At 46.0% G+C, this 27,926-nt stretch overlaps 1 protein-coding gene across 22 annotated transcripts in view; it reads left to right on the plus strand.

Annotated features, from left to right (window-relative positions):
* Positions 1 to 755: 755 nt before the first annotated feature.
* The window catches only part of MAPK8IP3 (mitogen-activated protein kinase 8 interacting protein 3), a 178,175-nt gene continuing 151,004 nt past the window's right edge, over positions 756 to 27,926 (plus strand). For all 22 annotated transcript variants that reach the window (XM_050968093.1, XM_050968094.1, XM_050968104.1 and 19 more), the window contains exon 1: positions 756 to 1,167. In XM_050968093.1, the coding sequence (XP_050824050.1) occupies positions 850 to 1,167 (318 nt within the window). In that variant the 5' untranslated portion in view covers positions 756 to 849. The remainder of the gene's footprint in view (positions 1,168 to 27,926) is intronic.

Genomic DNA, 27,926 nt, shown 5'->3' on the forward strand with positions numbered 1-27,926 from the left:
TTTGCAGGAAACATGCAGGTGACTACTCCAGCTCCTGCATTTTGTGTGCAATCCTTGAGTTTAGATAACTCTTCAATGTGCCCCTTAGACAAGAAACCCACCAAACCTTGAATAACTAGTTTCAGGTAGGCTTCAGTGTATCCTGTGGGTTGTATTATGAGACTGGACTCTACTGGCACCTAGATACTTGAGGGGGGATGGGGGATTCTGCGAATGTCATAAATGTAAAGATACTGTCTGTCCAGTAGAGACTAAACTCCTCCAGTCTGCTGAGATTGGGGATAGAGACCCTGGTTTTGTTATATGCTATACAGTAGCTAGTATACTAAATAGTAAATCCTTAAATAGAGAACCATGTAAGTGTTTAATTTACTGCAATAACCTCCCCCGCCCCCTTGAAGTTTTCTGTCTAATTAACAAACCATCGGATCCCTTTTGATTGACTTCTTACATAGATGGGACCCGTTTCATTATTAAAAACTACCCCAGGATAACTGTTGTTACCAGGAATACTGCGGGTCTTCTTGCATAAAAGGGATGGAGTAGCGGGTTTTGGCGGGAGGGTGAGGACGGATCTGAGTTTACTTTTAACCCTTCAGTGTACGATTATGTTGCCTTCCTTACGGGTAGCCTCGACTCCCCTCCCTCGTGTGTGGGGCTGGCGCTGACGCAGCACGCGGGAGGCGGCGCTGGGAGTGCCCATTGGCGCAGGGCGGAGGAGGCTGGGCAGAGCCCGGCGGTAGCTTCAGCCTCAACATCCAAGGGGAGGCGGAGGCAGGCTCGGCAGCAGCGGCAGGTGCTTCGGCGGCGGTGCTCTCCCTGGAGCCCGGCAGGCCGACGTGCGGCAGGATGCTGGAGATCCAGCTGGACGATGGCGGCGTTGGAGGGTACCCGGGGGACGATTACTGCTCGGGCTCGGTGATGTCGGAGCGGGTGTCAGGCCTGGCCAACAGCATCTACCGCGAGTTCGAGCGGCTCATCCGCTGCTACGACGAAGAGGTGGTGAAGGAACTGATGCCGCTGGTGGTGACGGTGCTGGAGAACCTGGACTCGGTGCTCACAGACAACCAGGAGCACGAGGTGGAGCTGGAGCTGCTGCGGGAGGACAACGAGCAGCTGCTCACGCAGTACGAGCGCGAGAAGGCGCTGCGCAAGCAGGCCGAGGAGGTGAGCCTGGGCCGCTGCTTGCCCACCGCCTGCGGGCCGGGCCGGGCCGGGCCGCGCCGGCCACCCACTCGGAGCGGGGGAGGGCTCTGCGCCAGCAGCTGGGGGATGCCTCCAGGGATCGGGATGGGAATGGCCCGCGCCAAGACGCCGCCCTAGTCAGGGAGCCCACACTCCCCTATCCTCGGCACCCGGCCATCTCTGGGGGGCAGCCAGGCGCCTGCCGAGACCGCAGCCAGGGTCTGTCTCATCCCCAGCGCGACACGACCTCCTTTCCCAGGGACCCCCCCCCCGGGCATCCCGAATTCTTCGCCCCGCAGCTGGGGGCTGACTCAGCCAGTTTGCTCCTCCCATCCTAGGACTCCGCTTTCGGCCCCAGTACAGCTGGGATGGGAGAAGAGGGGATGGGGGCCAATTACTCTTTGAGGAGCACAGCGCCATGGCGCAAAGGCATCTGGCATGTTCTGGTACCAGGAGCGGGATGTCATTGCTGCATCTAGGGTGGGAACTCTCGTTTGTAAACATTAAAGAGGAGCCAGGAGCTCAAGTTGCTTGTTGTGGGGCAGTGCTGTAAATGGTTGGGGTGATGCAAGTGGAGCTCCTTGGATTTCATTCTTGCCTGAGCCACTCAAAGGGATTGACAGCTCTGAGGTTTGGTTTAGGGTGAGGTGACTTGATCATTTGGGTGTATTGTCAGTCTTTTAACAGTCGGCTTGTTGTTGTGTCATATCGGGTGAGTCCTATATTATAGGGGGCAGAACTGTTCTGTGGACTGACCATAGGCAAGGCAGGGGTAAATCTTTTCTCTTATGTCGGCCGGCCCTGGTTCCTATCTCCATTAAGTCAAATGTTAGACTGTTAAAGTGTCTTCATTCCAATCTCTAATAGTGATTCTCCTCCCTGCCCCTCACATCACATTAACATGCAATATGGACAGACGTAGGGGGGTGAAGGCAGGACAGGGAAAAGCAATGGTGATTGTAAGGAAGCTTGACATGCAGTGAGAAAACTTAATAATTCTGAAATATCTTTCTACAAGAACACCTTGTTCTACAGCTAGGGTTCTATCAATGTGTGGCATACATGATGTATTTTTAAGTGTTGTCTCTTAGCTGTGATTAGATATACTCCTGATTGCATTGTTCCAGAGCCATAAATGTTCTTGACAGCTGTGACCTTACATTCCCTGCAAACATATCCTGGAGATTTTACTTTTCTTGAAGTGAGATAAGATCAAACAGAAAATGGTATTTTCCTTTGTTCCCAAATCTAGGATTTTATTGTGTATGTAGGCAGTATCCATTGAAGATAAGTATGAAAGTAAACAAAGTTGAGAGGTCAGCATTTGATGAAGCTTCCCTGTTGTTAAAATAATTGTTGCCAATTTAAAAGCAAGAAAGAGGAGAATAAACTACCAAAAAAAGTAACTGGGGTTCCGTGAATTTGAAGAATTTAATTTAAAAAATGACAACAACAAAAGAAACCACTTGGAACATATGCTGCTAATATTTGTTTCTGATCAGAACAAATAATTTTTAAAAATCAGTTTACTTTTTATACTTCACTCAATTTGGTTTGACAGTGGTAGTCCATGTGACTTCATTAGACTAGTGCACTAGCAGGCTACACAGTGCTGGTAATGTTTGGAAATGCTTTTAAATCTAAACAATAAGCTGTTAATTTGAAATAAAAACAACCTTCTCAAGATATTAGTATCTAATTCCATGGATTTATTTTTACCAGACCTACACTTTGGGCTTTAATAACATGGCTTCTGCAACCCAAAAATGTAAGGTTTGCTGGCTGTCAGCTCCACTCTTATCTTACTCATGTCTAGTGCAGTGCAATTAAGTTGATGGGGAACAGCCTGGAAGTAGCTCATGAGAGGGCTGGTCCAGACTAGGTGGGGGAAATCGATCTTAGATACGCAACTTCAGCTACGTGAATAACGTAGCTGAAGTTGAATATCTAAGATCGGATTACTCACCCGTTCAGACGGCACGGGATTGATGTCCGCGGCTCTCCGTGTCGATTCTGGAACTAGATTAGACGCGATATATCGATCCCCGAGCAATCGATTTTAACCTGCCGATACGGCGGGTAGTCTGGACGTACCCAGAGAGACAATCACCTGGCTGAAAGAGGAGCAAAATTCCTTGATCACTAAGGGTATGTCTATACTACGGGATTATTCGGATTTTACATAAACCGGTTTTGTAAAAGAGATTGTATAAAGTCGAGTGCACGTGGCCACACTAAGCACATTAATTCGGTGGTGTAGGTCCAGGGTTCGAGGCTAGCGTCGATTTCTGGAGCGTTGCACTGTGGGTAGCTATCCCATAGTTCCCGCAGTGTCCCCCGCCCATTGGAATTCTGGGTTGAGACCCCAATGCATGATAGTGCAAAAACAGTGTCGCGGGTGATTCTGGGTAAATGTCGTCACTCATTGCTTCCTCCGTGAAAGCAACGGCAGACAATCATTTCACGCCCTTTTTCCCTGGATTGCCCTGGCAGACGCCATAGCATGGCAACCATGGAGCCCGTTCAGCATTTTTTTACTGTCACTATATGTCTTCTGGATGTTGCTAACAGACGTGGTACTGCAGTGCTGCACAGCAGCATTCATTTGACTTTGCAAGATAGCAGAGACGGTTATCAGTTGTTCTGTACCATCTGCCATGCCATTGTAAATTTGGTGATGAGATGATGGTTATCAGTCGTTCTGTACCGTCTGCTGCTGTCATGGGTGCCACTGGCTGAGGTCGGCCGGGGGTGCAAAGACAAAAATGGGAATGAGTCCCCGAGTCAATCCCTCCTTTATGGTATCAAAAAATAGAGTCAGTCTTGCCTAGAATATGGTGCAAGTGTGCTAGAGAACCAGGGTACCAGAGAGCACAGCCGCTCCATGTCAGATCCCATAGAAATGATGATCTACATGCCATTCTAGGGGGTGCCCCTACAACAACCCTACCTGTTGCTTCCCTGCTCCCCCAACCCTCCTGGGCTACCGTTGCAGTGTCCCCCCATTTGTGTGATGAAGTAATAAAGAATGCAGGAATAAGAAACACTGACTTGTTACTGAGATGAAATGAGGGGGAGGCAACCTCCAGCTGCTATGATAGTCCAGGCAGGACATTAAACGATTTGGGTGAGAGGAGCCCAGCATCCCACCGCTATGATAGTTCAGGCAGTACAGAATCTTTTCTTTACACATGAAAGGGAGGGAGCTAATGGAGCTCAGCCCCCAGTTGCTATGATGCAGACAGTTACCAGCCGTTCTGTACCATTGACTGGGAATGACCCGGAGTCATTCCTATTTTTACCTAGGCGCCCCCGGCCGACCCCACCTGAGGCCAGCCAGGAGCACTCACGGGCTGATGATGACGATGGATAGCAGTTATATTGTACCATCTGCCACCGGGGAGGGGAGGGGAGAGAATACTGCTGTTCGCTGCCTCAGCATCGCGTCTACCAGCAGCATGCAGTAGACATAGGGTGACATTGAAAAAAGTCAAGAAATGATTTTTTTTCCCTTTTCTTTTACGGGGGAGAGGGGGGTAAATTAACGAGATATACCCTGAACCACCCTGGGCAATGTGTTTGACCCTACAGGCATTGGGAGCTCAGCCAAGAATGCAAATACTTTTCGGAGACTGCTGGGGACTGTGGGATAGATGAAGTCCTCAGAAATCCCCTCCCTCCCTCCATGAGCGTCCATTTGATTCTTTGGCTTTCCGTTATGCTTGTCACGCAGCACTGTGCTGTGGACTCAGTATCATAGTCTGGAGATTTTTTTCAAATGCTTTGGCATTTTGTCTTCTGGAACGGAGCTCTGATAGAACAGATTTGTCTCCCCATACAGCAGTCAGATCCAGTATCTCCCGCACGGTCCATGCTGGAGCTCTTTTTGGATTTGGGACTGCATCGCCACCCATGCTGATCAGAGCTCCACGCTGGGCAAACAGGAAATGAAATTCAAAAGTTCGCGGGGCTTTTTCTGTCTACCTGGCCAGTGCATCTGAGTTCAGATTGCTGTCCAGAGCGGTCACAGTGGTGCACTGTGGGATACCACCCAGAGGCCAATACCATCGATTTGCGGCCACACTAACCCTAATCCGATATGGTAATACTGATTTCAGCGCTACTCCTCTCGTCGGGGAGGAGTACAGAAACCGATTTAAAGAGCCCTTTATATCGATATAAAGGGCCTCGTTGTGTGGACAGGTGCAGCATTAAATCGGTTTAACGCTGCTAAAATTGGTTTAAACGCGTAGTGTAAAGACCAGGCCTAAGACGCAACAGGACCCCAGGAGGGAAATAATAGCTCACTTCCACACCTCCCTCTTGCTGCCTGTGCTCCTGCCACTAATAATTCCAAGAGTGGCTCCTCAGCTTTCACAGGCTCATCCAGGCACTTCGAGGGGCTGTGGAGCCTTTTGAAACAGCAATCTCTGAGCTGTAAGGAATGAAATCCACACAGTTGCATTGGCCCTCTTTCTCCCCCACAACAGTCAAGTGATTGTCCCTTAATTAACCCAAGATCGCGTTGATTATTTTTTACCATTTTGTAGATTAAGAATCAAAAAAGGATTGAGAGTCATTGACCTAGAGTCTGATTTGATAAGTTACCAGTGAGAGGATACTTAATGCCTATGATTCTTGAATTCAAGGATGATATATAGCATATGGAATATTTAATTATGAATATCCTTCTTGTAGTGTTGAAAGTACGCAGCTCTGACAAATTTTAAATTTGGTTTGGGTGTTGTATTTTGATGATTTCCAGACTGTATTTAAGCTCCTGAAGCTGTTCCTGGCTTTACTGATTTTGTTCCGGATATCCTGACTTGTTCCACCATCCTGGCTGATGGTGCTGCCCAAGTATGTGACTGTTCCTACATTGGTGAGAACATAATCCTCTATCCATACTGGTGATGATGAGGCAATATTAAAGGTCATGATATCTGTCGTATTGTGGCTGATTTTCAGTCCAATTTGCTGGCTGATTGCATTGAGTTGAGTTGAGGTTTTTTTGTATATGGTATTGGGTATGTGATAGGAGAGCGACATCATCTGTGAAGTCCAGGTCTTCAAGGGATGAAGTGCAGAATTCTGGGGAATGAGAAAGTATGACATGTCCAAACTGTCTTCATTTCATACAACCTGCCTCAAAAAAATCCTCCGTAATCTTTTGGCCCAGAACAATCTCAAACCAAGATTTATTGACACAGTGCAGCCAAGAGGATCTGAGCACCATCATTGCCAGGGAGCGTTGGAAATGGATCGGTTATGTGCTTCGGATGGAAACTAATTCCATCACCAGAGTAGCAATAAGATAAACACCTGAAGGCAAGCGAAAATGAGGCTGTCTGAAAACAGCACGGCGAAGAGTGATGGAAGCCAAGCTGAAAAACCTGAGGCGCAGCTGGGGAACATTTGAAAGACTTTCCAGAAACATACGGGAGTGGAGGAGCTTTGTCTGTGCCCTAAACGCCAGAGGCATAATAGGGACATGATGATGATGATGATCCTTCTTGTTCTCCTTTACAGTCATTCCAGATACATCTCAAACTTGTACATATGACTAGGAGATTCCTTGTCAAAAAGTAAATTGTGCAGCCTAGAGTAAATGAATCAAAGCAATAGTCCTTTGTTTTGATAGTTTAGCTTCAATTATCTATTAATATAATTGGTTTTTATAAATGCACATAGTGGTTGAAAAATGAGTCTGAGTAACTCGAGGCTTCGCTAGGTGGGATACTTCTTATTAAAGCTTTTCAAGGTGGAGAGAGAGTTTCACTCTTGATTTATAAAATAGGAAATGATGTCCATAAATCTAATATTTTGGAATGGTTGTGACACAATCACTATTGAAAGTACAGTAATTATGATCAAGGGGAATACAGGAACTAATTTATGGTCTGATCCTCAACCACTGAAGTCAAAGGGAGTTTGTTTTTGATTTATTGGGCGTGGGAGGATAAGGTTTAGTTTATACTAAGTCACTGCAAGCCAGTGGAATGTCAATAGCTGGTTTCCTGGCAGGAAGAATAGAGAAAGCAACCATAGCAGGATGTTTTTTCCTAGGTTAAAAAAATTGCTTATGATAACGATTCTCTGTCATTCTTATGCATGACTGAATGAAAATGAAAAATTCTTTTCAGAGAGAATTGCAACAAATAGAGCAGTAGAAACCAGATTTATTATAAGAACAAACCAAAAGAAATCCTTCTCCCTTCCCCTAACAAATAGTTTGCATAGGGTAGACAGTCCTTCCTTACCACTGTTTCCTTCGACCTACTTCCCAAACACTCTTTACTAGGAAGTGCAGCCAATGACGGGTTACTTGAGCTGCAGTGGTAAAGGTCATTGAGTTTTATGGAGAATTTTACTGTGAAAAAAGCAGTCATAGAATGTCAAAACTAAAAATCACTTGTTTTTTCACATGGCTGGCCATTACATTGCAGTGTGCACAATAACTGGAGGAAGTCAGTAGCTCATAATGTATTTAGCATAGTTTTAGATATGCCAAAAGAAAGTTTAGTGCCATTATCTTAAATCAGAGAAAACTGAAATGTTAAGAACTATAAACATGGTGTGCAAGAACTTCTTGTTAAGAGGTTGTAACATGAATCTGCTAATGGGAGCTGCCCTGTCAGATTAAATGGCAGGGTTGTTCTCAGGGAAGTGGGTTGAGTCCCAATCTTGACTTATCTCTGTATATTAATACCAATTAAAACTGTTAAATTGTCATTGAGATTTTGGGGGTGGGAGGGATAAAGATCTGACCTGTTAATTTTTCTGTAGTCTCATGTCAAAAAGCCTCTTGGTTCTAAGTATTTTTGATCACTTTATGAAGATGAAATTAACTAAAATCAAATGGATGTTATGCTGGGATATGTAAATAATGCATCATGCTCCTTCTGTTAACTATGACAGCAGTACCAACCAACCTTATTATCAGTGCTGTGGTAACAGAAAATGATGGCACACCCACAAGACTTTCTTGGCATAATGTGTAGACTGAAGTTGTTAAACTACTTTAATGTCACCTCCACTCAAGACATCATAAAAATAGTTTTCCTTTTGTATGAGAACACTTCCATTCTCAGTCTAAGAGGATATTATGGACATGTGTTTTTAAAATATTTGCCAAAAGCTAAACAGACCTTCACTTTCAATTGCATTACAAGGATTTAGATATAGATTGATTCATGTTTTGTTTTACTTGTCCTGAAATGGGAAGTGGAAGCTCCCCAATACATAGATAGGAAAACAGAAGCTTCAATGAAATTAAGCAGTGTTGGCAATTCTTGTGATTTTTGTGGCTCAATTTACAATATTTGGTGGTATTCTTAAAATCCTATCTGCTGGAGTTGTGTGATTACATGGCAATCCCAGTTTATTTATTTATTTACTTGTAAGTTAAGGCCAAGTTTCAGGAGCTCATGAGGTTGTGGAGAAAAGCTTTTACATGTGACCTCTAGACTAGAGGCTTAAAAAACAGAAGGCAAATACAAAACCCCTCCAATTTAATTATTTTAATCTCATGAGTTTTTGAGGCTGCCTAATGATTGTCAAATGCTTGGGATTGACATTGCTGCTGTAAATTCCTCTGCTGTACTGCCCCAGGGTATGCTAGGAAGACTCTTTTCTTCCTTCTGTTGAAAAGCACCGTGGTCCCGGAAAAGTGCTGCATTTGGACACTGCTCATTTCTACACTGAAATAAGTAGGACCTGTACAGATCACATTTGGACCCTCAATCTGTGTTTTATATATTTTTTATATATATATCCAAAGAGATGGGGTCATAGAATCATAGAATATCAGGATTGGAAGGGACCTCAGGAGGTCATCTAGTCCAATCCCCTGCTCAAAGCAGGACCAATTCCCAACTAAATCATCCCAGCCAGGGCTTTGTCAAGCCTGACCTTAAAAACCTCTAAGGAAGGAGATTCCATCACTTCCCTAGGTAACCCATTCCAGTGCTTCAGCACTCTCTTAGTGAAAAAGTTCTTCCTAATATCCAACCTAAACCTCCCCCGCTGCAACTTGAGACCATTACTCCTTGTTCTGTCTTCGGGTACCACTGAGAATAGTCTAGATCCATCCTCTTTGGAACCCCCTTTCAGGTAGTTGAAAGCAGCTATCAAATACCCCCTCATCCTTCTCTTCTGCAGACTAAACAATCCCAGTTCCCTCAGCCTCTCCTCATAAGTCATGTGCTCCAACCCCCTAATAATTGTTGTTGCCCTCCACTGGACTCTTTCCAATTTTTCCACATCCTTCTTGTAGTGTGGGGCCAAAACTGGACACAGTACTCCAGATGAGGCCTCACCAATGTTGAATAGAGGGGAATGATCACATCCCTCGATCTGGTGGCAGTGCTCTTACTTATACAGCCCAAAATGCCATTAGCCTTCTTGGCAGCAAGGGCACACTGTTGACTCATATCCAGCTTCTTGTCCACTGTAATCCCCAGATCCTTTTCTGCAGAACTGCTTCCTAGCCATTCGGTCCCTAGTCTGTAACAATGGATGAGATTCTTCCTTCCTAAGTGCAGGACTGAAAATAAACTAGTCTCTGGGCAATGGCTGTGCTGAGAGAAATATGAACAAATAGCATGAATCCTAAAGACATATTATTGAGACAAGCTGGGGGAGGTAATAGTTTTTATTTAACCAGCTTCTGTTGGTGAGAGAGACAAGCTTTCATGCTACTCAGATTTCGTCCAATAGAAGTTATTACCTCATCCACCTTGTGTCTAATATCCTGGGACCAACATGGCTGCAACACTGCATATAAAGATTTATACTAGATCATTCATGTTCTTTCACTTTTAATCTTTTTAAACTATGTCCCCCACTTAATTTTACAGTTTGGTATGAATTTAAGTATCTCATACTAAAGAAAAATGTATGCATTAGTATCAAAATTATATCATCATGGAGTTACTTCATCCTGCTTTCAGATATTTAGAGTGTTAGCCAACTTTGTTGGGTGTAAGTCTTCTCCCTAGAAAAGTGCTTGGAGCTGAGGGCTTGGAAAGCAAGAATGTTTCCTAACGTCTTTAAGGAAGAGAGGATATCATAACTCCATCTTTTCCTTATACTGGTTAAAGCCACTTGAACTGCATAGAATAGAACTCAGACTGGAACATATCAATAACAGATCTAACTTTCCAGGAAAAGCTTTTGTGCTCTGCTCTCTTGACTGAAGTTCAAGGTCTATAAGCAGCATCCATTGGAAAATTGCCACAAAAAAAATCCATTTTGATTTTAAATGAGCCATCTCAGCAATTGTGTCTTTGTATTTCTGAACAATAAAGTTCCCTTTTTGTCTAATCAAACTTCCAGGCTGCTACATTTGAAAGGTTTTGTTTGCATTAGCTAAACAAGGATTAGTTTAATCCTTTGCTTTTAACTTTAGGAGTCAGGCTTGAAATACCTGCTGAAAACTCAGCTATTTGTATGGTGCATTACATGCCCTTTAACTCACTCCCAGAAATGTTCTCCCAGCCAAGTTTCTCCAAGTTTCAAAAATTTCTCCTACTTTCAAAGCCCCTCTTAGATCTGACACTGGAGCTGGTGAGGACTGCTCCAGTGTGGGCCTGTGATGTGACATTTTCCCTTCTATTAGCCCTTGAGCCTGTTAACAAGTTGATTTTAAAATATAGTAGCTTCCAGCGGGCTATATTTGAGACCTTCTCTTGACTTCTTGTGTGTGTTTCTATGCTCTGATCCCCTCAACCTTTATAAGGGTCTAGGATGGCGATTGAATGAGCCCTCGCAGGGCTTGCCACTAATATGTAACCCTTATGCATCTGGCCACCATTCCTTCCTAGTTCCCACAGCCAATAAAAATATTAATTTTCAGACGTGTGTTGTTGTAATTTTAGGTAGCCACCATTTAGGATTTTCCCCATCCTCCTCTTTCTTTTTAAAAAACAAACACTTCGGCTATTGAATATTTTATTCTTATGTGATGTTTTTTGATATTTCAATTTGTTTGTTTCTAAATGTTTGTGGGGAAAAATATAAATGTATCATTAAATTCTGTTGGAGACTGGCCTATGGTTACTATAGGCCAGATTATCAAAGATATTTAGGTGCCTTAAGATACGAATAGGCTCTTAGTGCAATTTTCAGAAGTGCCTAAGCAAGTTGACAGCTTTTGAAAATCCCACTAGGCTCTTATCAACATCTATAGGTGCCTAAATACCTTTTGAAATATGGCTCTACCTGCCCTGTTGAGGGATGCTTTTAAACACTGTCTTCCCTATCCCCACACACTAATTTTCTTGTAAGGTGTCTAGGAGACAGTAAAAAAGTTTGTCTATCAGATTGCAGCTATGCTGTGTACTCAAGGATCTGTTTCTCTCCCTTGTGACTTTTTTTTCTTAATTGTCTGTTTTTTTTTTCTGTCTTAGTGATATGAATCTGACAGTCTAGAAAAGAACTTACTCTTTTCCCACCCTGCAATCTGACCTCAGAAATAGTTGCTTGGTGGAAATTTCTGCAGATTGGTGATGATCTCATACCACAAAAGAAGAAGAACATTCTAGCAGACTCTAGATAAAAAGAGACTCGGCCCATCATACTATACTAATAACTATGTACGGTTCCCTTTATATTCTTCAGACCCCTATTCGGTTGCTCCTGATGGTTGCAGGCATTGACATGAGTGAAAATGAATAGGTGAAACGGGTGCATTGAATTTCACCCACTCAGTGAGCAGCCAAAGCTCTGTGTTTATACTGTCTTTTGAGTTCTTTTGTTAAATGGTATTGTTTTTAATATCTTTTTAGTCTTTAAACAGGGTAGCTACTGATCCTGGAAATTTCTAGGAAAAGACTGAGAAATTTCTCTGAGACTATTTTTTTTCCTGCTGAATGTATAAATATTAAATTTCTCAGTTACGACACTTTCCATCTGACTTGTTAGAGACTTCAAACGTAAGCAGATTTTGTGACCTGCCCCTTCAACTAATCAGAAATAAAACTGAATATGACTGAGTGGCTATAATGCGATGGTATAAAAAATTCCAAGTGTTGGTCAGGTATTTAACATAGTATCTACCTAGTCTGTCCCTCTGTCAGAACTGTATTTGGTTTAGAGCTGATGATTATGTTATGATTACAATTCAATACTGAATTCAATAAATACAATATGATTCAATTAAAAAAAATAGTTCCCTGGAAATCCTGCAATTTCAAATTCAGACCTCAGTAAACATTCAGTGGAGGTAAAATGTTTCATTTTCCCCTTTCATCCAACTTATGTTGTGGGCATGTAAGAGTAGTAACCATTCCCTTCAGCAATAACATAGAGTCAATAGTGTGATACTAACATCAGATCGTCTGTTGCGTTAATGTCAGTTACCTTTTTCTTTTTTTCTTCTTTATCCAGGGTGAAACAAAGCAATCAAACTATTTCCTCTTCTTCCTAAAAGATCATAGAATCATAGAATATTAGGGTTGGAAGAGACCTCAGGAGGTCATCTAGTCCAAGACCCTGCTGAAAGCAGGACCAACACCAACTAAATCATCCCAGCCAAGACTTTGTCAAGCTGGGCCTTAAAAACCTCTAAGGATGGAGATTCTACCACCTCCTTAGGTAACCCATTCCAGTGCTTCACCACCCTCCTCGTGAAATAGTGTTTCCTGATATCCAACCTAGACCTCCCCCACTGCAACTTGAGACCATTGCTTCTTGTTCTGTCATCTGCCACCACTGAGAACAGCCGAGCTCCATCTTCTTTGGAACCTCCCTTCAGGTGGTTGAAGGCTGCTATCAAATCCCCCCTCACTCTTCTGCAGACTAAATAACCCCAGTTCCCTCAGCCTCTCCTCATAAGTCATGTGCCCCAGCCCCCTGATCATTTTAATTGCCCTCCGCCAGACTCTCTCCAATTTGTCCACATCCCTTCTGTATTAGGGGGACCAAAACTGGATGGCTTACTCCAGATGTGGCCTCACTAGTGCCGAATATTGGGGAATAATCACTTCCCTTGATTTGCTGATACAGCCAAATATGCCATTGGCCTTCTTGGCAACAAGGGTACACTGCTGACTCTCATCCAGCTTCTCATCCACTGTAATCCTCAGGTCCTTTTATGCAGAACTGCTGCTTAGCCAGTCAGTCCCCAGCCTGTAGTGGTGCATGGGATTCTTTCTTCCTAAGTGCAGGACTCTGCACTTGTCCGTGTTGAACCTCATCAGATTTCTTTTGGGTCAATCCTCCAATTTGTTTAGGTCACTCTGGACCCTATCCTTACCCTCCAGCATATCTACCTCTCCTCCCAGTTTAGTGTCATCTGCAAACTTGCTGAGGATGCAATTAATCCCATCATCCAAATCATTAATAAAGATGTTGAACAATACTGGCCCTAGGACCAACCCCTGGGGCATTCCGCTTGATACTGGCTGCCAACTAGACATCGAGCTGTTGATCACTACCCATTGAGCCCGATGCAGTGATGTTACTCAGCTGAAAGTAAATAAAACAAGATATGCTCTCCCGTCTGTGAGGACAGGTGTGGGGGCAGGTTACTGACTTAAGGATTGTCTGGAGCAGCACTGGAAGATGCAGCTTTTAAATTGCTTCCGTTCCTCCTTTCTCGTCTGTCTGCTTGAGGTGAATGGAGAGATCACCTAAAGCAGTTTGGGAGCAACATCTACCCTCTCCAACTCTCCATTACGTGTTTCAAATACCTGACTTGGGGCTTGGCTACACTTGCAGATGTGCAGCTGTCATAAACAGATAATTAAGAGTTAATGTCTCTTTTACCTGTAAAGGGTTAAGAAGCTCAGTGAACCTGGCTGACACTTGACCAGAGGACCAATCGGAGGACAAGATACTTTCAAATCTTGTTGGAGGGAAGTCTTTGTTTGTGCTGTTTGTGTTGTTCGTTGTTTGCTCTTGGGGCTAAGAGGGACTAGACATGCACCCAGGTTTTCTCCAATCTTTCTGAATCAGTCTCTCATGTTTCAGAATAGTAAGTACTAGCTAGAAAAGGCGGATTAGTCTTATGTTTGTTTTCTTAACTTGTAAATGTGTATTTTGCTGGAAGGATTTTTACCTCTGTTTGCTATAACTTTGAATCTCAGGCTGGGCGGGGGGAAGTCCCTCTAGTCTATATGAATCTGAATACCCTGTAAGCATTTTACACCCTGATTTTACAGAGATAATTTTTACTTTTTCTTTCTTTTATTAAAAGCTTTCTTTTTTAAGAACCTGATTGATTTTTTCCCCCTTGTTTAAGACCCAAGGGGATTGGGTCTGAACTCACCAGGGATTGGTGGGGGGAACTGTGTGGGGGGGAGGGTTAATTCCTCTCTGTTTCAAGATCCAAGGAGTTTGGATCAGTGTAGCCTCTCAGGGTAACCCAGGGAGGTGAAAGTCTGGGAGGGGGAAAGGAGGGGGAATGGTTCATTTCTCCTTGTTTTAAGACCCAAGGGGTTTGGGTCTTGGGTTCCCCAGGTAGGGTTTTGGGGGAACAGAAAGTGTGCCAAACACTATATTTTGGCTGGTGGCAGCATTATCAGATCTAAGCTAGAAATTAAGCTTAGAAGGGTCCATGCAGGTCCCCACTTTTTGGATGCTAAAGTTCAAAGTGGGGGAAAAAAACCTTGACATGGTGGCACAGCGGTGGGATTAAAAACTAAAAGCCAGTAGGATTTTTTTCTCTCTCCTTTCTGGCTGCTTGGAAAGCAGGCTAGAGGGGATTGTTTTTAAGAACCAAAGCCAGTGAGTTTTTTTCTCTCTCCTTTCTGGCTGCTCGGAAGCCACCCTGAGGGCAGAGGTGTTAAGTTTTTTAACAAGGGTCTTTGTAAAAGGAGGTTCGAGCTGTGAGCCAGCAGACAGCCAGCAGACGGCATTTACAAGTGAATTGTTTTTTCTTTCTTTCTAGCTCTTGGGCATAGCTAGTTAGAAAATCTCTGTTAACCAAGCAGTCAGTAAGCTGCAGAGGGGGCAGCCAGCACAAGAAAGCAGGAACAATGAGTTCCAAGGAAGCCATTAAACAGGAATGGACAAGGCTAGAAGCAACAGAGAGAAACAGCGAACAGCACAAACAAAGACTTCTCTCCACCAAGATTTGAAAGTATCTTGTCTCCCGATTGGTCCTCTGGTCAGGTGTCAGCCAGATTCACTGAGCTTCTTAACCCTTTACAGGTAAAAGAGACATTAACCCGTAACTATCTGTTTATGACAGCAGCGCTGGGAGTTACAGCTGTCTTCGTACAGCTGTGTAGGGAAAGCACTGGAGTGTGGCCACACTGACAGCTACCAGCGCTGCAGTGTGGCCACATTTGCAGCATTTGCAGCGCTGTTGGGAGTGGTATATTGTGGGCAGCTATCCCACAGAGCACCTCATTTCATTTTGGCACCGTGGGTTGTGGGAAGGGTGCGGAGGGTGCGGGTCATTCTGCTTCCTGTCCCAACACCCCGTGATGCATCGCTTCACATCCCAGCAATTACTGTTTTTCCGTCCACATTTGGCGCCATTGTGACTCTCCCAACAGTTTCTGTGCAGCGCATGTGGGAAATGGAGCCCGAACTGCTGAGGAGTGTGCTGATGAGTCTCGCCAGCACATCACATTTGGCAGTGGAGCTATTCCTTAAGCTCCAAAGTGATGAGGAGTCCGACGATGATAGCGAGTCGCCTGACGCGTACGACACGACTTTGCTTGTGGCATTCACGGAAATGCTCAGCACCGTGGAATGCCACTTTTGAGCTCGGGAAACAAGCAGTGAGTGGTGGGATCACATCGCCATGGAAGCCTGGGATGATGAGCAGTGGCTGCAGATCTTTTGGATGAGAAAAGTCACTTCCATGTGACTGTGTGCTGAGCTTTCCCCCACCCTGCGGCGCAAGGACATGAGATTGAGAGCTGCCCTGCCAGTGGAGAAGTGGGTGGCTATTGCAGTCTGGAAGCTGGCAACTCCAGACAGCTACTGATCAGTCGCGAACCAGTTTGGAGTGGGAAAGTTGACTGTTGGAATCGTTTTGATGCAAGAAGTTTGCAGGGCCATTAATCGCATCCTGCTAAGAAGAACTGTGACTCTGGGGAACGTGCAGGACATTGTGGATGGCTTTGCACAAATGGGTTTCCTTAACTGTGGAGGGGCGATAGATGGGACGCATATTCCTATTCTGGCACCACCCCACCTAGCATCCGAGTACGTTAATCAGAAGAGGTATTTCTCTATGGTTCTCCAGGCACTTGTGGATCACCGTGGGTGTTTCATTGACATTAACACAGGCTGGCCTGGAAAGGTGCATGATGCACGCATTTTTCGGAACACTGGCCTGTTCAGGAAGCTGCAGGCAGGGACTTTTTTCCCAGACCGGAAGATCATGATAGGGGACGTTGAAATGCCCATTGTGATCTTTGGAAACCCCGCTTACCCATTAATGCCTTGACTCATGAAACCATATACAGGAAAGCTTGACAGGAGCAAGGAACGGTTCAACTACAGGCTGAGCCAGTGCCGAATGACTGTGGAGTGTGCTTTTGGCCTTTTAAAAGGGTGCTGGCGATCTCTGTATGGGAAGCTAGACTTGGGGAAAAGCAGCATCCCTGCGGTTATATCCGTGTGCTGTACCCTCCATAATATTTGTGAATGGAAGGGTGAAACATTCAGTCAGGCATGGACCTCCGAGGTTCAACGCCTGGAGGCTGAATTTGCACAGCCAGAGAGCAGGGCTACTAGAGAGGTTCAACACAGGGCTTCAAGGATTAGGGATGCCTTGAAGGAGGAATTTGAGGCTGAAAACCAAGAGTAATGTTTGGTGCCTTGCACGGGAGTGTAGTGCAGTGGTTACAATGTTAGTAGGAATCTGTTTTTCCTAAGCTGATTTGCAGTACCTGTTTCTTTCCTGGGCTAAGGTGTCTTTGACTTTCTGCAATAATAAAGACTGTTTTCAAAGCCAAGAATTCATTTATTGAAAAGAAAATAACTTTCTTGACAGACACACAACATTTTGGGAACCTAAAAGGGCAGGGGGATGCGGTGGGGAACTGTACAGTCACAGGTTTGAATATGTCCTGTCTGGAGTGCTGTGCAATGAGTGCTGCACTTCAGGATGGCTATACTGCATGGTGATGGGGGTTGAGTGCAGAGGGTAAGGGTCGTAGTTCTCAGGGCTAGTTGGTGAACGTACAGGTGTTGGAGGCAGCTGGTGGAGGTAAGAACCTGGATGCTGGGAAAGGGGGTTTGGAGCTGACATTGGGCACGAGGGAAAGAGCTTTGGGATGGAGGGGGGGCCGGCGCGGTAGTGCTCTGCCTGCATGGCTACGAGCGCCTGGATAGAGTTCACTTGGCGTGCCAAGATGCTTATCAACTGCTTTGTGCTTTTCTTCCTGACCGCTGCATTTTTCTGGCAGATCCTGCCTTCCCTTTCCCTCCAGTCCTGCAGTTTTTTATTCTCTCTGGCAGAGTGATCCATAATTGTTTTCAGCAGGTCGTCTCTGCTTTTTCATGGCTTCTTCCGGAGGTTTTGGAGTCTTTCAGATGTTGATAACACGGGCAGCTGAGAACTCAGGGTCACTTGTGGAAAGGCAAAAAAGGCAACAGTTAACAGAGGCAGCATTGTTTATATCTCAGACAGTTATTCCCACACAGTGAAGGAGTTTACAGTCTTCACTTTAGCATAATTTTCCCATACCAAAGAGAGCGCACATAACCCACAGGCGCCCTGAAATGGTGAGTAAAGGGGACTGATTACTTCAGGGCTGTGCAGCGGTTTCTTTGCGTTGGGGAAAGCAAACAGCTGAAGGGAGCACCTACACTGAACACTTTCCCAACATTTTCCACAGGAGTTAATCCTGGAAGATATCTCACTGCTGTGGGTCACCTGGGAAAGGGGAATGATTGCTTCAGGGCTGTGCAGGGGCTTCTGCGCATTAGGGAAAGCAAACAGCTGAAGGGGGCACCTACACTGAACACTCTCCCAACATTTTCCACAGGAGTTGATCCTGGAAGATATCTTGCTGCTGCGGGTCACCTGGGAAGAGTGGGAGGTTCTTCTACAGCAGTGCGGATTCTGCCCTGGCCCCTATGCAGCTTGCCTGTGTGCAGCAATGGTCTCCCCACCCCTTGCGGCACAGTGGCGCGGACGCGTTAGCCTGACTGGGAGAAGGACCACAGTGGCTCTCCCTATAAACTTGCGCAAGTGCATTGCCCACACTCTGGCTGAAACTTTTGAAGAGATTACCGAAGCCGATTACCGCGAAGTGATAGACTACATCAATGGGCTATTCCACATCTAGGCATGTATGCATGCAGCCCTAACCCTCCCTTCTCTCCCGAAACATTTCCATCCTGAAAATAAAAGCTGCTTACTGGGAACCCGCCCCTCTGCTTGTCCTTCACCAAGTACCGGCTGCTGCGACTGGCTACCTTCCTCCTGGCTTGAGAAGAGCTCCTGGCTGCATGCCTCCTGGGACTCTGGGGTATCTCCCCCCACTCCAGTACCCTCACTCTCGCTTTCCTCCTCCCCCACCTCCCCTTACCTCTCCCCCCCTCCGCTCTGAAGTGTCCATCGTGGTCCTCGGATTGGTGGTGGGGTCACCCCCAAGTATCGCGTCCAGCTCTTTGTAAAAACGGCAGGTTGTGGGGGCAGCACCAAAGCGGCGATTTCCCTCATGGGATTTGCAATAGGCACTCCGCAGCTCCTTCACTTTAATCCTGCACTGCACCGCGTCCCGGTCATGGCCCCTTTCCAGCATGGCCCTTGATAACTGCCCATAGGTATTGTAATTCCTATGGCTGGAGCACAGCTGTGACTGCACAGCTTCCTCCCCCCAAACACTGATGAGGTCCAGCAACTTGCCATTGCTCCATGCTGGGGTTCGGTTTGCATGTGGAGCCATGGTCACCTGAAAAGATTCACTGATTGCACTCCACACCTGGCTGAGCAAACAGGAAGAGGATTTTTAAAATTCCCGGGGCATTTAAAGGGTGGGTCACCTGAGGCCAGGGCAGTAGAGTTCGAACTGATGAGCAGAGTGGCTGAGCAGGCATTCTGGGATACTTCTGAATACCTCTGGAGGCCAATAACAGCGCTTTTGGTGGCCACACTGACGGAGCAGCGCTGCATCACCAGCACTGCAGTAGTTATTCCCCAGGCAGAGGTGGAGTACAGCCAGTGCTATATCTCCCTGGATGCAGCGCTGGATGTACCTTGCAAGTGTGGACGGTGAGTATGTTGCAGCACTGTAAAGCCACCACCAGCGCTACAACTCTCCAGTGTAGCCAAGCCCTTGGTCTTATTTATATCCTCGTTTGTGCACCATCTGATCAGAGAGGACAAAATTAGCAGAACTTGGATGTGGTTTATGTGTGGGACAGAAATGGGGACTTTAATTGAGTTTGGCAACAGTGTAATGTCTTGTTAAACACAGAACACCCTGGTTTGCTCTCTGGGCCTTGGTCTCCCACTGCCTGGGCTGGGCATTGATAATCTCCCAGAGGCAGAATATTCTGCCCTGGTTAGGTGGTGGGTATAGGGGAGATGTATGCCTCCTATCAATCAGGAGCAGCTCTTCTGATATACTGAGTAGATTTAGTGAGTGCCAAAGAGTTTTCTGATGGATACAACACACCTACTCAAACATGCAGACAAATACAACTAAAGCTCATACGCCAATCATCTATTTTCCCTACAGTCTGAGAAGAGAAAATGAATGTATATTTTTAAGTATGTGGAAGGTTCACAGATTGTGCTAGTGAGGGGCCATATACATGGATCCTAAATACAAATATTTTTAAAGTCAATCTTTTTATTAGTATTTATGATTGATTGTTACAATTATTCAAAAAAAGTCTGAAGTTAGAAATTCAAATAATATGAGGAATTTCTTTATTTAAAGATCAGATCAAAATGATTGTGTTCCCAGGCATTAATAAACAAAAGCCATAGTCAAGTATCCCTCAACACACACAATTAAATATGACACACTGTAAACCCCAAATATACTCCACTGAAATCTTCTCTTGATGAAATGCAACAATCTGTACCTTAATCACTTTCTGTCCACTACTGACTGAATTTTCCAAGGTTGTCTTTGAAGCATGCCAGATGTAGGAAATAGTGACATATCATTTTTCTGGTTTAGGGAGAGGGACAAGGAAATAAGGAAAGGCTAAGAAGGTAAGCAGACTTTCTAATTCTTTAATCTTTGTCTCATGGTACTGTTGAAAGTGAATTTGGCCAAATAAAATTAAAAAATTTATCATAAAAAATGTCTGACAGAGCATCAACTTGGATGTTGCTTTGGTGAAATTCTTCATTATTTGTATGAATCAGATTATCCTTTCTGTAGAGTCAACCTATGTACCTAGTATGGGAATTCCTATGGGAATTCCTTCCCTATTCTAATTTTAAAAGTGGTTCTAAAACAGTTTAATCAAACATTTGAGAAATCCTCTCTGCAAATCCATTGGGAAACATCACCATAAAAACTAGCAGCTTTAAGCTAGGATTTTCAAAAGAGCCAAAAGGAGTTAGACACCCAGTTCCCACTGAAGTTCAGTGAGCTTTGGCACCCAACTTCCTTTGTTTATGATAATAAATACACCAGAGTAATGAAAGTTTGCTTGGTGGTGCGGGGGGGTGAGGGAGGGGGACTGTTTGTGGATAGTTCCTAGCACATTGTAGACATTAATGATATAATAATAATAAACAGGCTCCTTTGAAAATCCCAGGTTAAGGGAATTGTGTCAAAGATGACAGGTCTATGGTGTTCCTACTATAAAGAGCGCTGGCACTGGAATTTCAGAACACTTTAATCTGCAAAAGAAAAACTGCAGCCTTGGAAAAAATCCAAACTTACCTTTCTGTTGAACCAGCAGTCAAGTCCTCTGTGTTCTGGCTTTGTGATTAATTTGTCAAGCATCCAAACATGTGCTGGCTGTCCTGCAAAAACTATTAAAGAAACAATCCTTGCCCCAAAGATCTTACAATATGTTCAGTGTGTCCCACAAAGTGAAAGTCATAAACAGACCCAGAGAGAAAGAGAGAGAGAGAGAGAGAGTGTGTGTGTGTGTGTGTGTGTGTGTGTGTGTGTGTGTGTGTTGGGGCAGAGCGGATGTGCAAAGGAAGGACAAAGTGAAGATCCTAGATTGCTCAGGAGTTATTGCATCTTGGTGGTTCTGTTTCCTCCTCTTCCTCCTCTACAGAGATGTAGGCCATACCTACACTACGGGGACTGTAGCAGCAGCATAGCTATCATAGCTATGCCAACATAACCCCATATTGTAGACACAGTCTACTGTGATGCGTTTTTTCTGTCACTGTAGGAACACTACCTCCCCGAGTAGTGAGGGTCAGATGGTAGCTAGGTTTATTGACCTGGCTGCATCTACACCAGGGGTTAGGTCAGTATAGCTGCAGTGCTCAGGAGTATGGATTTTTCACACCCCTGAATGCCTCAGGCCATGTCTACACTTACGGTTTTGCAGCGCTGGTAGTTACAGCTGTGTTCGTACAGCTGTATAGGGCCAGCGCTGCAGAGTGGCCACACTTACAGCAACCAGCGCTGCAGTGTGGCCACATTTACAGCACTTGCAGCGCTGTTGGGAGTGGTGCATTGTGGGCAGCTATCCCACAGAGCACCTCGTCCCATTTCGGCGCTGTGGCTTGTGGGAAGGGGAAGGAAGTGTGAGTGTCTTTCCGCTTCCTGTTCCAACGCCCCGTGGTGCTTTGCTACACATTCCGAGCAGTGTGGCAGCATTGTGATTGTACAGCGCTTTTTCTGTGATTTTTGTTATAAATGGATCCTGAACAGCTGACGACCTTATTGATGAATGTTGCCAGCACATCGCGCATGGCAGTGGAGCTATTCCTTCAGCTGCAAAGTGAGTGACAGTGAGAGTGAGAGTGACAGTGAGAGTGAGGAGTCAGACGATGATATTGAATCGCCTCACTGTGAAGACAGTAAATTGCTTGTGGCAGTAACAGACGTGCTCAGCTCCGTGGACCGGCGCGTTTGGGCTCGGGAAACCAGCACTCAGTGGTGGGATCAAATCGTCCTGCAATCCTGGGATGACGAGCAGTGGCTGCAGAACTTTCGGATGAGAAAAGCCACTTTCATGGCACTTTGTGCTGAGCTCGCCCCTACCCTGCGGCGCAGGGACACGAGATTGAGAGCTGCCCTGTCATTGGAGAAGCGGGTGGCTATTGCAATCTGGAAGCTGGCAACTCCAGACTGCTTCAGATCGGTGGCGAACCAGTTTGGAGTGGGAAAGTCTACCATTGGAATGGTGCTGATGCAAGTTTGCACAGCCATTAATCGCACCCTGCTAAGAAGAACCGTGACTCTTGGGAACGTGCAGGACATTGTGGATGGCTTTGCACAAATGGGGTTCCCTAACTGTGGAGGGGCAATAGATGGGACGCATATTCCTATTCTGTCACCACCCCACCTGGCATCAGAGTACGTTAATTGCAAGGGGTATTTCTCCATGGTTCTGCAAGCGCTTGTGGATCACCATGGGCGTTTCACTGACATTTACTCAGGATGGCCTGGAAAGGTGCACGATGCACGCATCTTTAGGAACAGTTCCCTGTTCAGGAGGCTGAGGGCTGGGACTTTTTTCCCAGACCGCAAGATCACAGTAGGGGACGTCGAAATGCCCACTGTGATCCTTGGAGACCCCGCTTACCCCTTAATGCCCTGGCTCATGAAACCATATACAGGGAAGCTTGACAGGAGCAAGGACCGGTTCAACTGCAGGCTGAGCCGGTGCAGAATGACTGTGGAGTGTGCTTTTGGCCGTTTGAAAGCACGCTGGCGCTTTCTTTATGGGAAGCTAGATTTGGTGGAAAGCAGCATCACCGCTGTTATATCCGCGTGCTGTACCCTCCATAATATTTGTGAAGGGAAGGGTGAAAGATTCAGTGAGGAATGGACCTCCGAGGTTCGACGCCTAGAGGATGAGTTTGCTCAGCCAGAGAGCAGGGCTAATAGGGAGGCCCAGGAAAGGGCTTCAGGGATTAGGGATGCTTTAAGGGAGCAATTTGATGCTGAGAGCCAACAGTAATGTTTGATGCATTTGATGTGCTTTGCTTTACCTTGGTGTATAATATTTACCACTTACAGCAATAATATCACGTAGTGAAAAAGAAAAAAAACCTTTATTCAACATACAGTACATAACAGGCAAGGGGGTTGGGGTGGTGGACTGTACATTCACAGGTTTGAGTATGCCCTATTTTGATCACTATTCAATGTCTGCTGCACTTCAGGATTACTATGCTGCAGAATAATGGGGGTGGAGTGAACAGGGTAAGAATTATAGTTATCAGGGCTGGTAGGTGATCGTACAGGTGTTGGGGGCAGCTGGGGATAATAAGGAACGGGCTGCTGGAGAAAGTTGTTTTGTGGAAATACTGGGGAACAAGGAAGAGGGCTTTGGGAGGGCTGTGGGTTACCACAGTACATATTTGTCTGCATGGCTACAAGAGACTCGAAAGACTCAGTTTGGCGAGCCAGGAGGCTTATCATCTGCTTTGTGGTTTTTTTGGCAGACAATTCCTTTCTCCTGCTTTCTGTTTGCCTCCATTGATGTACACTCTTTCTCCATTCATGTACACTCTCTCTCCATTCATACGTCTTCTCTCTCCATTCCTGTGTCTTCCTACTTTCTCTGTTATAGTGGCTCATAACAGATTTGATCAATTCCTCTTTTGATTTTCTAGGATTCCGTCTCAAGTTCTGCAACCTACGTGAGGCTGGTGATCCGGCTGCAGTAGTCAAGGTCACTAGAAAAAAGAGAGATAGAACCATGTAATACACAGAGGCTACATTGTTTATTATCACACGTTGAAGGACTTTTTAGACTTTTGGTAGCATCCTTCTCACATACCTCACATAACACAGAGAGGGCAGGCAAGCTAAGTCATGGCGAGCAATGGGGTGAGTGGTTTTGCCCCTATTTCCCCTTGGGAGTGGGAATTGACCAATGGGTCACTAGGGTTCATCAGCAATGGGTACAGGAGGTAGCTGGTGTCCTGAAGAGGGGACAGTAGTGAACAGGAAGGTGTTGAGCTGCTTGGGGGGGGTGTGTTCTTTGGTCCGCGTTCACGCCGTCCTGCTGGTGAGGGGGGGGGAAGCACTGCGGTGCTGGATGCCTGCTTGGAGGGGGGGTGGGGAACACAGGAGCACACCGCGGAGCTGGATGCCTGCTTGGAGGGGGGGTGGGGAACACAGGAGCACACCGTGGAGCTGGATGCCTGCTTGGAGGGGGGGTGGGGAACACCGGAGCGCACCGCGTGGCTGACTACGTGCTGGGGGGGGTTTAACAACAGAGCGCCATGGGCTGGGGAAACGCGAACCTGGCGCCCTGCACTCAAGTATCCCTAAACTCTCAACAGGGTTTCCTACTGCCAGATATATCACTGCTGCGTGTTACCTGGGAAGAGAGGGAGGGTCTTCTACAGCAATGTGGATACCGCCCTGTCCCCTATGCAGCTTGCCTGTGTGCAGCCATGGTCCCCCCACCCCTCGCTGCACAGTGGATCGGACGAGTTAGCCTGACCGGGACAGGGATCACGGTGGCTCTCCCGATCAACTTGAGAAAGCAAATTGCAAACGCTCTTGCTGAAACTTTTCAAGAGATTACCGAGGCAGATTACAGAGATGTGCTAGAGCAAATCAATGGGCTATTCCACGTTTAGGCATGCATGCAGGCAGCCATAACCAAAACCCTCCTCTCCCGAAACATAAAAATCTACTTACCCCGAGCACGATCCTCAGCTTCTTCCTCACCATCAACTTCCAGCTGCTGCGACTGGCTAGCCTCCTCCTGGCTTGAGAAGAGCTCCTGGCTGCATGTGTACTGGGACTCCGGGGTGTCTCCTTCCACGCCAGTAGCCTCACTGTCGCTGTCCTCTACAACCTCCCCCACTTCTCCCTGCTCTGAACTCTCCATCGTGCTCCTCGGATTGGCAGTGGGGTCACACCCAAGTATGGCATCCAGCTCCTGGTAAAAACGGCAGGTCGTGGGGGCAGCTCCTGAGCGTCGAGTTCCCTCACGAGCTTTGCAGTAAGCACTCCTCAGCTCTTTAATTTTGACCCTGCACTGCAACGCGTCCCGTTTATGGTCCCTTCTCATCAAGGACTGCGATATCTGCCCATAGGTATCATAATTTCTCCTTCTGGAGTGCAGCTGTGCTTGCACAGCCTCCTCTCCCCAAACACTTATGAGGTCCTGCAGCTCTGCATTGGTCCATGCTGGGGCTCGTTTGGTGCGTGGAGGCATGGTCGCTGAGTGATTGATTGCTTAATTGCACTCCACACCTGGCTGAGCAAACAGGAAGGGGATTTTTAAAATTCCCGGGGCATTTAAAGGAGGTGTCAGGTGAGCCCAGGGCAGTGGAGTTTGCATGATTACCAGAGAGGCTTCTAAGGTATGCTGGGATACCTGCTTATGCCACGGAGGTCAATATGCCACGGAGGTGGGTGTCTACACTTGCTGACCAGCGCTGGATCCTCTACACCCGAGGCTCAACCGGGTGTACAGCCAGCGCTGCAAACAGGGAGTTGCAGCCCTGGCCATGCTGTGCAAGTGTGTACACATCCTAAGTTGCAGCGCTGTAACCCCCTCACCAGCGCTGCAACTCTGTAGTGTAGTCAAGGCCTCAGATATGTTAGAAGTTTTACATGGAGACCAGGCCTCAAGATGTAGTTGAGTAGCAGAAGCTGGTTTTTAGGAGGGAGCTGGAAGAGATGACTATGGAATGGGTTTGCAGAGGAATAGGGGTTTTTGTTTTTGAACTGTCTACTGTTGTGAAAAGTAGGTTTGGTCATTGCAGATATTCTACTGCAGTTGTACTTTAGGAAACTGACTAGCTTTGGTTTTGGTTTTAGAATCTGAAAGCTAAAACGGATCAGGGAGAAGTGTTTTTGAACTTGGTGTGTGTGTGTATGTGTGACAGGACATTGGTGGAGTTTAATGGAAGGGCATGGGGAGTGCTGCCCCCCGCCCCCCCCCCCCCCCCCACAAACTGCAAGCCCAAGCAGGCAGCCTGAATATGCAATGTAATGAGTTCTGCGGAGAAGACAGGAAACATGCTGCTACCAGCTTATGCTCCTAAGGCAGGGAGTCAGCATTTTTTTTTATAAACAGAGTGATTAACAGGTGATTAAGATAAGAAAGGGCTGTTAAGATGCTTCCTAAAGTTAAATGATCTGTTCCAAGCTTGGTGAACTGCAAAAATTAAGTAGCCTAAATGACAGAAAGTAATTGTAGATTTTTCTACAATTCTTTCAATTGTTGTATTCAAGAGGTAGTAACAAAGTTACTAATATGTTTCTTTGAGAAGATAACTGATTTTTTTTAGACAAAAGAAGTACAGTAGATCTAATCTACCTGGATGTCAGTAAGGCATTTGATACAGTTCCACATAAGAAATTATTAGTTAAATTGGAGAAGATGAGGATTAGTATGAGAACTGAAAGGTGGATAAGGAACTGGGTAAAGGGGATACTACAACAGGTTATACTGAAAGGTGAACTGTCAGGCTAGAGTAGCTGTTTTCAGCCCACAGCCCAGTTAGCACACAGCTGCAGCCCAGCTCAGCTTTGTGCTAAAGGCTGCCCACATGCCAGGTCCGCCAGGTTCCTGGCTGCCTGGTGAGGAGGGATCTGGGCTGCTGGCCTGCCCCATGTGGTGTGATTCTGGGAATGGGGCTGCTGGCCGTCCCCATGGGGCAGGGAGTCTAGGGCTCCTGGCCTGCCCCAGAAGCTCCAGGGGCTGGGGCAGTTGCATGGCAGGAATCCAGGGCAGGCAGCTGGGATCCGGGGCAGCTGCACGGCGGAGGGCATGGTGGGGGTCCAGGGCTGGGGCTCAGGTAACACATTGTGAACTACATATGCATCCCACAGTGTGTAATACATTGAGAACTACTGGGCTCGAGGAAGGTTACTAGTGGAGTTCCTGTGGGATCAGTCTTGGGACCAGTCATATTTAACATTTTTATTACCGACCTTGGCACAAAAAGTCGGAGTGTGTAATAAAATTTGCAGATGACACAAAGTTGGGAGGTATTGCCAATATGCAGGAGGACTGGAATATCATACAAGAAGATATGGATGACCTTGTAAATTGGAGTAATAGAAATGGGATGATATTTAATAGTGCAGAGTGCAAGGACTAACAGGAAGAATTTTTACTATATCTAGGGACGTAATAGTTGGAAGTGACATAGGAGGAGAAAGAGCAGGATATTTTGTTGATTACAGGATGACTATGAGCCGTCAGTGTCATACGGCTGTGAAAAAAGACTAATGTGGTCCCAGGCTGCATAAGGTGATGTATTTCCAATAGAGATAGGGAGGTGTTAGTACTATTATACAAGACGCTGGTGAGACCTCATCTGCTGTACTGTGTGCAGTTCTTGTCTCCCATGTTTAAGAAAGATGATTTCAAACTAAAACAGGTGCAGAGAAGGGGTACAAGAATGATCTAAGGAATGGAAAGCCTACCTTATGAGAGGAGACTCAATGAACTTGGCTTGTTTGGCCTAACTAAAGAAGGCTGAGGGGAGATGTGATTGATCTCTATAAATACATCAGGGGAGGGATAAATATCAGGGAGGGAGAGGAGTTATTTAAGTTAAGCACCAATGTGGACCCCAGAACAAGTGGATATAAACTGGCCATAAACAAATTTAACTTGAAATTAGGTGAAAGTTTCTAACCAGCGGAGGAGTGAAGTTCTGGAGCAGCCTCTCAAGGGGAGCAGTGGGAGCA

Source organism: Gopherus flavomarginatus, chromosome 9, assembly GCF_025201925.1.
Source record: "Gopherus flavomarginatus isolate rGopFla2 chromosome 9, rGopFla2.mat.asm, whole genome shotgun sequence".
In the NCBI taxonomy this organism is placed as follows: domain Eukaryota; kingdom Metazoa; phylum Chordata; order Testudines; family Testudinidae; genus Gopherus; species Gopherus flavomarginatus.